General features: G+C 40.2%; 1 protein-coding gene across 1 annotated transcript; it reads left to right on the plus strand.

Annotated features, from left to right (window-relative positions):
- The first annotated feature begins 1110 nt into the window (after positions 1–1110).
- On the plus strand, positions 1111–11403 carry slc25a22a (solute carrier family 25 member 22a). The gene is made up of 10 exons (XM_088297889.1): positions 1111–1260; positions 1345–1470; positions 1556–1611; positions 3058–3148; positions 3659–3713; positions 4192–4252; positions 4859–5003; positions 5079–5233; positions 5312–5387; positions 5461–11403. The coding sequence occupies exons 1-10, from the start codon at positions 1241–1243 to the stop codon at positions 5612–5614; spliced, it is 939 nt and encodes a 312-aa protein (XP_088154015.1). The 5' UTR covers positions 1111–1240; the 3' UTR covers positions 5615–11403.
- The last annotated feature ends 637 nt before the right edge of the window (positions 11404–12040 follow it).

Raw genomic sequence — 12040 nt, forward strand, 5'->3', positions numbered from 1 at the left:
TGTGGTGTGTACACAAAGAAAGCCACGACTCAGCAGGTTGTGATTCAGAAAAGCTAAGAGTCGTGACTCGTGACTGAGGGGCATTAGGAGGGGGAGGCGGGCTTTTAGTCTCCTGGAGAGGCGGCCTGTGATTGGTGGAAGCAGGGGGTGGGGAGATTGAGAGTGGGAAGTGGAAGCTTCTTCACACAGTGAAGAAGCGTCAAAAATAGGGAACATCTTGGCAACATTGGGTTTATTTAATGTGTTGGCTGTTTAGGTGTGTAACAACAACATGGCTTCCTCTGTCGTGTGTGTGTGTAAAAGATGAAGGTCATGTGGGACGAATACACAAACTCACAAAATCTGGAATCTGAACTGTGACGTCAGTTTGAGTGACAAGGCGACAAATTCGTGATGACAGCCTCCGTATTTCAAATTCACGAACTGCATGATTTTCTTTTGTCAGCATGATACGTTTTACAATACCTGATTGTTTAATTTATTCTTCAATTATATGCAGTCAAACTAATTACAGTTGTTTTTAATTAAATAAGGCTTTTAAAGTTATTGCACAATTTAATGCGATATGTCAAGATCTTCCTTTATGATAACGATAATCACAGGGATTATTTGACATTTCTGAGTAGATATACATCCAAGGAAAATTAAATTAAGTAAAATTCATGGATTATTCCTAAAATTCCAACAACATATTCAGACAGATATAGATTTTAAAACGGATTTCAAAAAGCTTCACAAATGTTCAACATGCCTGTGACAAAACACACATTCATTTTCTTCATTCTTCTCTGAATTTCGTGTACAAATTCCAAATATGCTTTCCAGTTGCTGGATTAAAAAAAAAAGAATTTCCAATTGTAATTCACACTATACAGTCTTGTTTGATTGTGTGTGAGCAAATTAAAAATAGCTTTGTTATGCGATTAAAATATTTTTTGGTGTTTAATAGAGTTTAAATTAGTGCCAAAGTGCAATCAGTCCATTTGTTATCAGCATTGAAACGTTTTCAAACTAATCAAACTGTATTATTCCTCCACATTGTGTTTCAGATTTCCCCCAATTGGACCAACAGCAAGTGCAAGAAGGCAAAACAACTACAAATCATCATTTAGAATCAATAATCCCACCTGACTGCACGAGCCTTCTGTAAGAAACGAGCATATCTATAACTTGACTGCCCCCACCGTTCACAATTAACAGACACATTGACACGACAGTGACGAGCCGGGGCTTCATATAAATGGCTGACAAGCAGATCAGGTAAGGTTGTGCAAGAAACGCACCAATATGATTGGACTTGTATTTTTTTAGCTTGGTCATTCCTACTTTGATTTCTTCTTTTAGTTTGCCTGCCAAATTGATCAATGGGGGTGTCGCTGGGCTAATTGGAGTCACCTGCGTGTTTCCCATCGACTTGGCTAAGACTCGCTTGCAAAACCAGCAAAATGGATCTCGCCTTTACACCAGCATGTATGGCTTGTCTTTACACTAAAAACCTGTTGTCAGTGCTTTGGTGTAACGTTCCTCATCATTTTTTTATTTTTTTATATTTTAGGTCAGACTGCCTTATCAAGACCATCCGGTCAGAGGGATACTTTGGGATGTACAGAGGTGAGTTTGGAAGTTTAGGAAGATTGAGATAAGGAATTAGGAAAGTAAGAGTCCATTCCGGAATGCGGGTCAACCTCTGATTAGTTCCTATTTAGCGTCACTTATCTCAATATGGCATTCTGATTAATTCTGATTATGATTTTGTGGAATATGAGTTAACTTTTATTTTTCATTTATTTCAGTAGTTCAATTCAAAAAGTAAAACGCCCATATCATATACTTTGCAGATTCACTGGACGCTAAGAGAAATATTTTACTTTTTTTTTTTTTTTTTTTTTTTTTTAATCATCTTGACGATTACAGTTTTCATTTCGGGAAAATTAATTGTCTTTTAAGTGCAGTGTAGAAACTAGGTCGGAATAAATGTTTCTGATGTGTTGGTGTCTGGGCTTATGCAAATGTTTTTCATGGGTATCAATAGTTTTGTTGCAATTCTTAGTTTGAATCTCAGGTGAACCGTGATGTCCCAGATGAATTGGAATGAAATAAAAAATTCTGTGTAGTCAAACATGAGCTTTCACAATAAAAAATATTAATATTAATCCAGACAGCTGCTAAGTAGTACCAATACAGTGTACAGAATTTGCTTTCCAATAATATTAATTCGATATTACTTTATGTACATGTGGTGAAAAAGCAAAGCGTGGAGAGCCTCTTTTGCTGAAATAATGTACACACGAGCAGTCAGTGATGGGAAGAAAAACCAAGCTTCAAATTTGCTTCATGAAACTGTTGTTGTATTTTTGAGTCCTCTAGATGGCACTGTTTAAAAATGGCAAGTCAGTGTACTTTCAGACCAATGTTGATCAGAGAGTGCCATCTACAGGAGTCCAATAATACTACAACTGGTTCGTGAAGCAGATTTGAAGCTCCATTTGCCCATCACTCGTGATCAGAGCCTCTCAAATATACACTCCGTTATTTCTTGCCCTCTTCCTATCTTTGTATCATTCTGATCGAACTACAGCGGCCAGAGCATTTAACTTCTTGACAATTGTGCCATGACAATTAATATAATAACATAATAATGACAACATTTTTTATTTTGAGACAGCGAGTTGGCTATGTGTGCAAGGGTCACTCCCATGATGTGCAGATACAAATCGATGACTGTATATATTCTTTGCGGTTGTCAAGCTCAGTCTCATTCCTCACACCTCAAAAATCTGTGAGATTCCCTTTTTTTATTTGGAATCCTGAAATGAATAAATAATATTAAAGCGATTACATTTTGAGATTCACTCCAACAAGTGAAAGTCAATTTGCATTTACTTTTACAGATTTTTTTTCCTGAAAAGTATGTTTGAATTCTGAATTGTACAACATTAGGGGAATTTAAAATTTGAGGTTCCCCTGATTTTAAAACACAATGTATTTTCGCCACGACTTGCTCTCCTCCTCTCTTCCTATTCAATCATTTATGCTTTGACACTTCTTCCTCCCCAGGAGCGGCGGTGAACTTGACACTAGTCACGCCAGAGAAAGCCATCAAATTGGCCGCCAATGACTTCTTCAGGCATCACCTCTCCAAGGATGGGTGAGGGATTAACACGCTTCTCATTCACACAGTGATTATCGCGTTTTACTAACATGTTACGGGACACATTAGCTGCCTGTGTTCCTACCGAGGCCTCAGTTAATCCTCCGCCATCTTTCATCATCACTGAGCTGCCAAACATTGCATGGCAACAGTGTCGAGTTACTTGTATGCAAGACAACAGTAATCCAGTCAATAATGCTATTTCCCATATCATATTCACGAGCAGTTATCTGCCTGACTTTTTTACTAATTACCGTGCCTCATGAGATAACGTCGTGTCTCCATCGCTGTCGTGACATACATTCAGGCTGATGAATGATTGACTTGACTGACCCAGCATCTTGTCAATTATTTATCCTCCCATGTGTCTGGCCCGTTGAAATTGCAGACAAAGATTAGCAGGTGGTGGAAAATGTGTTTTAAACTAAATCTCAAATCTTCGATTCACACTGCTGCACGACTGCATGCCGTTCCATTTGTGTATTTATTTGCTTATTGTCTCTCCAGAAAGCTCACTTTGCTCAAAGAGATGCTGGCTGGGTGCGGTGCAGGCACTTGCCAGGTGAGTAATTGAGGTGAAGCTTGAATAGCATCCTGCTGTTCTCCATCTGGAACGGCCGCTGCCTTGAGCGCTGCCGGTGTCTGCAGAACACCTAATGTTTCCCTCATTTGTCTTCGCCTGCAGAAGCAATTAGTCAAAGCCATATGTAACTGAATTTGAAGCTTATTCTTAGGATCGGAATTTGAAACGTTGTTTCCAGGTGATATGTGAGCTCTGTTTTACTTGACTGCGTCCACTGGGTGACTCAATAGGAAACGTCCGATGTAAATCATGACTGTCTCGCTCTCAATCCAGTTAACTGGTTACTTCTCTTTGGATGACGAATAAAACAATGTCAAATAATTAGCTAATGTTAACAGTTAAAAGTTGAACGCAAAGCACACTATTCGTGATGCAGTAAAATGAGGTTCATGACAAAGATTACATTCAGATGTTGTTCAACAAAATACTTTATCGTGTAAACTGTGTTTTGTTTTAGGTTATTGTCACTACTCCTATGGAGATGTTGAAAATTCAGCTCCAAGATGCTGGACGTATTGGTAAGATGTGGAACTCAAACTGAGAATTAGAGAAATAGTGCCCCCATGTGGTTCTTTGAGGAGATGCAATAACAATATCCGTCTTACTGATTTGAAAAACGTTCACCCCAGAAAATTATTTTGAAACTTGAGAATAATATTATTATTATTATTATTATTGCTATTAATATTAATATTAATATTAGTATTAATATTAATATTAATATTAATACTATTACCCCTCATCCAATCTGACAGAAAGAAAGAACAGATTGGAGCTCGATCATCCGACAAACACGGTATATCCTAACCAGATCAAACGATTGTGATGATGATTCGAGGACTGAGAAGTTACGTTTGGCTAGCCATTTATTAAACAAATATGATGAAAATCCAGGCAAGTTTCAGGGATATACTGTAGAAGTTGCACTCTAAAATAGTTCTATATCCTGTTTTATAAAGCGAGGCTCAGTCGCGTATTCCAAACCATGTCTGGCAAAATCCATGTAACTCCCTCAATCCTAGACGAGAAAGTGACTGAACTGAAGGAACCCACAAATAATTCTAAGCATATGTTTCCCATCATTGCAATGATTTTCCCTAATAATCGTTTCCTATGCTGCTTAGCGGCGCAGAGGAAGCTGATGCCGGAGTCGGTGCCAGCAAGCACCGTGGAACCCAAGTCGCCAACTGCAATGCAGCTCACCAGACAATTACTGAGGGAAAAGGGAATTGCTGGATTATACAAGGGCCTTGGCGCCACATTGCTCAGGTAGAACAAAGCTGGCACAACGCCGCTATACATTTTAGTAACACCAAACATTTCACATTGTCTTCTGTGTCCTAGGGATGTTCCATTCTCCATCATCTACTTCCCTCTTTTTGCTAACCTGAATAACTTTGGAAAGCGAGGTGCAGATGGACCCGCCCCTTTTTACGTGTCCTTCATATCGGGCTGCTTAGCAGGGAGCACGGCGGCCGTCGCAGTAAACCCGGTCGACGGTGAGTGGCGACCTTCCGAGCGTTATCGATACGACGTGAGCCGTCCTGATATTCTGACCTGAACTGTGTGCGCTGCAGTCATAAAGACAAGACTTCAGTCTTTGAACCGGGGGAGCACGGAGGACACATACAGCGGAGTGACTGACTGCATTAGGTGACCTCAATGTGTCTTTACGGCCGCCGCGTACGCGACATTGTATAATGTTCTGTCCTTATGATCTTTCTAGGAAAATCTTGCGTAATGAGGGCCCATCAGCCTTCCTAAAGGGGGCCTACTGCCGAGCCTTGGTGATCGCGCCTCTCTTTGGCATTGCCCAGGTGGTCTACTTCTTGGGCGTGGGCGAGTATATCCTCAGCTTCTTGCCTAAAAGGGACAACTAGGAAGTTCATCCTTGTCTGTCTTTCCTACCCGGATCGCAGCACTCGACCACCTGCGTGAGGAGTCATCTCATACTTACAGACCCGTATGTTTGTATTTTTAATGATCATGTGCTGCATTTTGTTTCAAATTCGTTGTCTTGAATGTCCGAATCATGCAGGAGGGAGCCTCCGTTTCGCTGCCGAGCTGACCGTGTCGGTGCATATCAATCCTGATATGGAGCCGCAAGCGTCAGTTTGAGTTTGGAAGGAGGCTGAATTTGTAATTACAAACTATGTCGTTTTATATTATGATTGTTGAAATTTTAAGAAAGGCTGACTGCCCTTGGTTGCTGCGCTTTTGCAAGCTTCCTCCTCCGATTATTTAAAACACTGCTCGTCTCCAAATCAAATAGACTAGTCATACGATAAAAAATAGAATAGCGCACCAACCTTGAATATAAGCACACATATCGAGGTTTTTACTAACGATGCTATTCAGGATATTTCCCAATGCTCTTTTCTCAAAACACACTGCTGAAAAATACAAAGGGAACACTAGATGATTGAAATATTTCACTGTAAAATATGCACGATTATTTTTTTGACAACAAAATATTATTCACTGTTGTAACTATCATTGAAAACTGAAATTAACTACAAACATTCGATCACCGACTCATTCAACCGTTGTGTCTCATGAAGATGTCTGTCCTCCACGTGGCTGTATGCGCTCCCTATGAGGTCTGTAAACACACACACACACGAGTGTCCTGCTGATATTTTTGGCAGCGCTCTTCCGACATAGGTTCTCACGCGCGTTTGTAAGCATCCACACTCTTGACGATGCTGTTTAAACAGCATCCCTTCTGGCCATGCCCAAATGACGCATGTGTCATGGTGGAGGATCTGCACTGCCTGAGCAACTTGCGTGGGCTGTAAGGCCACATGTATGTACTTGCGGTGAGAGCACCAGAAGCATCCGAAACGGAGCAAATGCCCCATTTTCACAACAACAGGGAAAAATGACTGTCATCCCTTCTGTGTGACTGACTCGGAGTTACACCGGGATAAGAATGTGTTCCCTTTGTTATTTTTTAAGCAGTGCAGTTCAGGGAAAGTGTAGATGTGAGACCAGCACACCTGAGAAGCCACAACTCTAAAACCATGAGAAGACTTTCATTACCTCCGTTTGCTTTTTTTTTTTTTTTTTTTTTTTTTTGTGTGTGGAAAGCAGATCAGATTCCATCTAATGCATCCACAGTGACTCTACTGTTCACCTGTTTCAAAGATCTTTCTGTGTTGTGTGGACTGGGGGTACATTGTGCGCTGCTGTGAGCCCACCCCACACAATCTCAGAATCCCACTGCTTTAAGAAACATGCGTCCAAACAGGTGAAATCGTAGAGGGGTTTAAGTAACTCTGATATCATGAGAATATATTGGTGATGCGAGTAAACAGTGGAAGGCGTTTTTTTTAAATCATTGTTTACAGCAGGGGTGGGCAAACTTTTTGATTGGTGGGCCACAATGGGGTCTAAAATCTGACAGAGGATGGAGTGTTTTGGTAACCTCACCTCATCGGAGAAAAAAAATATATTTAATTTTTAATGAAAGTGAACAAAAGCATTACAACAAAATATGTCTTTGAAAAAACACAGTATTTAGAAAATAAAAGTTTTATTCATTGAATTTTTTTTTCAAGTACGGCAGGCTGGATTAAAACCGGGCCGCATGTGGCCCCCGGGCCGTAGTTTGCCCACCCCTGGTTTACAGAATAGTTCAGTGGATGTTGACGTACGAAACGTTTTTTTGAACTTGAATTCACTGTCAGAGCCCAAAGAGCTAACGACAAACTTTTATCATGAAATCCGAAATCCAAACCAATGTTTTTTTTTGTTGACCAAACGTGCTTGTCTATGCGTTTGTTTGCTTTAAGCTGCCGCGAAAAAAAGCAGCCGCGTTATATCTCAATGTTGGCATCGCACCTCCAAAGCTCTGCCATTGGTTTATCTAACCGGAGATCAAGGTGACTTTGACGTCTTTTTAATCCAATCACATTCCGCTCTAGCGCCCACTTTGCTGTATTGTTGCACTGTCGATATATCTGATGCAACTTTTTAACGTGTAGTACTCATCTGTGGGAATCAGAACTATTTATCAGTGTTCCTTTCTATGGGTGGTATGGCACTGTATGTCTGTATGTGTTGTTGACGTGTCCACCTTGATTCGATTGTACATATGCAAATGGGATGAAGTCTATGCTTTAGGATGTGTTGTTTGTTTTGTACATGATGGCTTATTTGCACACCTACCTCTCCCATCCTTTCTATCCATCGTGTCGTGATTTTTGTGTTGTGATGAAGGAATTCAACAAACGTTATTTTCGCTTACATGCAGCATGCCAAATGGCGGTATGCAATCGGGAACGCGCGTGCTGGGAGGTGCCGGGATTTCTTAGCTCTAGTTTAAGTCAGCTGGTTGATCATTAATTCAATAATCTTGATGGCCATCTCAAAGTTCATATACCAGTACGCTATTTGTCCTCAGTTTTAGAACGACAAGGCTCGACGACACGCATGACTCGACCAAATACGCGTTTCTATTTGCGCTTGTTGTGAAGTGCGCGCTACCTCCATTGACATAAAATGCTAGCTAACACCTAGCTTCACTAGTCGTATTAATTGCAGGCATGTCAGCTCGCACACAGATCTGTAATGTGTTTGACTAGTATGTCAAAAATGTTCTACTAATATACAGAAATGTCATACAAATGGGAAGCCATGTGAGTGTTTATTTGATCTCTTGCTAGTGCGCTGATGCTAGCGTGTTAGCCACATACGAGTTGGCGCTTTGTCCACACAGATTGACTGAGTGAAATTTTTTTCCACTCCTGCCTCCCACCTAATGAGGCAAAAATGTTCGCTAGGTGTTAACCAGGTGACTAGTACTTGCAGTGCAATTTAGGAAAAAGATGTTTAGGTGACAACTGCATGTTATTAGTACTATACTTCTAGTGATTTTTTTTAACTATTCAAAATAAGGACCCAGAGTAAAAAGGCTAAATTTTGGTATTTATATTTGAACATATAATATTTAATTTTTAATAAGAGGTCAACACAACAATAAAAAATGGCCAATTTGAAGATTTTTAAAGAATTCTGAAGATTTTAAACAGTTGTAGCGCTGGGCGATGCAGTCAATAATTATTTAAGATGAGAAAAAAAATAATTTATTGAAGATAAAATCATTTATTTTATTCATTTATTTGAAAGAAGTGAAGATTAAGCCGCTTTTTCAGTCAGCCTACAAATTACATATACTCTCGCGCACATGCGTGCACTTCTGTGGTTCGTCAGGTCTTTTTCGGTGGTTTGGTGGACAAGGTTCACAAAAACAGTTCTTGTGCACTAAAAACACGCAATTGTGCCTCAAATTTCCTCTTAGGTGCTTTTAATTGTGGCACAATGACGTCATACCGTAGCCCGTGCCGACAGAACATAGAATTACAGGGTCGGAGTTTGCGTCCTGATTTAATTTTTTAAATTGATATTATATTGAGTGCAATTTTTATTGATATTGATAATGTGTCTATCGCGATATATATTGATATTGAATCACTGCCCTGCCTTATGTGTAGCGCTTCACTTGTTGCAATAATAGCGGTCAGTGTTAGCACAAACCTGTCAGACTTGAAAGAGAAAACAAAAGGAAAATGTCTGGAAAAGCCTACCAGAACAACTTTTTTTATTTGGGTTTAATCAGAGGTACTCTAAAGTGGCAGGTGTTTGTGGACTCCCATGTACGTATGAGTTTGACTGTGATTGGTTAGTTCTGAGCACAGCTATAACCCCGGTTAAAAGAGGATGTACATGCATTATTTCAGTTCTTTACCTCCCCTCTTAAAAATGTCCCGCTATATTAAACATTTTTATTAATTTATACAGGTAATGACTGTTGCGCTGAAATGTCAAACTAGCGAGGACAAAGAGCATACTCGTATATGGACCTTAAGCTGGAAATCAAGGATATTGAATAAATGCCGAGGCGCTTTCCATACATCTCACGAGTTGGACCAAATGAAGGATCATTTAATGGTGATTGAACTAGAATAAGCTCCAAGCGAATAGCCTTTGGCCCCGCTGAAATTGAGTGTCCCCCGGACGAGGTCAACAGAGACCCGCTGACTCGAGTCTGTAAATGTAACATCCGTCTTTTTGAACGGCGCTTCCTCCATTAAGCGGCTGCGCTATGATGGAGACGCCACTAATGAAAGCGACTGAGTCTCATGCATGCAATTGTCAGCAGTCTTAAAGCGAAAGCCATAAGGTCGCCCGGCACCTCCGGCCGTAATGACTGTAACAGCTGAGCCGCAGGAAAAATAGCTTGCGTAAGCTCCTCATCGTAAATGAGTATTACACTTCTCTCCACATTCCAACTGCTGTTTTCACCTCACATGTGCTGTTCCTCTGATCATGCCTATTTTGTTTGAGTGCCGTTGATGATTATTTTTTTTTAAGCCTTTCCCCTGTTTTATTTTATGTTCGCTTTGACAATGTCGTGTAAGTCATGAAGCTTTACTTATGCCATGAATTATTGCTGACCTTGTGAATTTGGTTACGTGAGTGCGTGTGTCCAAACGGTGTAGTGTTGTAGCTGATGTAGTGGTTCTCTTTGCTTCTGTCTATCTGTCACACTCACGTCACGTGCCATTCCTCTCTCCCCGTCCAGAGGAGTTGTACCACACTAAGGGCTCTATTTTTGTAGACATCGGCGTTTTGGCGTACATGCCGGCGGATCCTGATATTCCTATCAGTGCAAAGCTCGCCAATTTGGCACACTGGGCTCCAGCAAGCCGGGCACGGTGGGCAAGCACAAAGAAGTGTCTTGGAGATGTCCCTGGAGGAGTGACAAAGTCATCGAAAAAGTTATTTTATTTTGTTATATATATATTTTGTTTTTAATTAACCGGCCGAATTGGATTTTTTTTTTCTGACAAGTATGGGAATCGAATCAGCCTCCAAATCCATATCAGATTACAGGATTTATGCAGGTCACAAAAATGGAGCCCTGGGTGTATGACTGAGTGTTTGTAAAGAAAGCACAAAGGAGGACTAAGGCACATAAGATCACTCTTTGATTACTTTTGTGTTCCAAAGGGTGTGCAGAGTAGACACACAGAGTCCAATGTGAAATATATTTAAGTTAATTTGAAATGACCGGAGAGTTTCTATACCGAGATGAGACGACATAAAGAGATCCATGTGATGGTGTGCACTTTGAGCAGTTATCCACAGAATATATATTGCCTACATATTATAAATGAATCAGATATAAGAATGTAACTTATATATTATAAAATGTATTATTTAGTGAATACGTTATGTAAAGATTTATTGCATCACACGTTAACCTAAAACTTACACATGTGCACAAAACCAGCTCACTGATATGCAATAAATAGAAGCGGCACACACTAGAAACAAAAATAAACTTGTCAATATCGGCATCACAATAAAGTAGAAAAAAATGTGACCAGGGACCTTCCCAACGTTTTAAGGGTCTGAGCACTCCTCACGACCTCTGTTCACTTCCTCCAAGAGGAATTGTGCATTACACAGCACTTTAAAAAAAAAAAAAAAACAACAACCCGACCAATCCGCAACAATACCTCCATGACACTGAGGGTGTTTATCTTCATGTGCGGTGATTGACACATGTCCTATGCATTGTTTACGATGCCATGGTTAAAAAAAAACATGTAGTGTTTCCTGTCACAATTTGCTGTTCAATAAAATGACTCTCCCTAAATCACTCAGGATCATGTTTGTTTTTGCCCGCATCTCTGGACATGCTTTCAAGGTCCTGCACCTTTCTTACTGTTATTGTGTCCTTCGTTGTTTAATTCAAAAGAGAGAGAGCATGTGAATGCACCAGTTTCTAACGAGAACCAATAATTCATACCCACTTGCAAGCAGCTCACAGGTGCTTGAAATTCAAACCATCCATTTTCTACTACTTATTCAGGTTCAAGGAGGAGCTGAAGTATCTCGGGTTACTTTGGGCGAAAGGCACACAGCTGCATGGACTAGTTGCCAGTAAATCACAGAGAATATAGACGGATGACCATTCACACTCACATGGACACTTATAATACCCTCCATCTAAATTTACACGATAGTAAAACAAACTGAACGAACACTCAATTGCAATTTGGAGTGAATCAGGGTTTTAGGTTATTTCGTAAATTGTACTCATTTAAAAACTTGTATTCATTCATTTCCAGCAGTCTATTATCTTAATTTCAGATCTTATTGTTTGTATCTTGAGCTCATATTGTTGTCGCTTGTATGCAGATAATTTTTTTTTGTCCAATCAGATTTCATGTTCTACGTGTTGCCACATCAATTTAACCTGCCCTGGGTCGTGCGCACCTGTGGTTGGCTGAGAT

This window comes from Idiotropiscis lumnitzeri, chromosome 6 (genome assembly GCF_059441095.1).
Source record: "Idiotropiscis lumnitzeri isolate Australia: NSW breed Sydney's pygmy pipehorse chromosome 6, RoL_Ilum_1.0, whole genome shotgun sequence".
Classification (NCBI taxonomy): Eukaryota; Metazoa; Chordata; class Actinopteri; order Syngnathiformes; family Syngnathidae; genus Idiotropiscis; species Idiotropiscis lumnitzeri.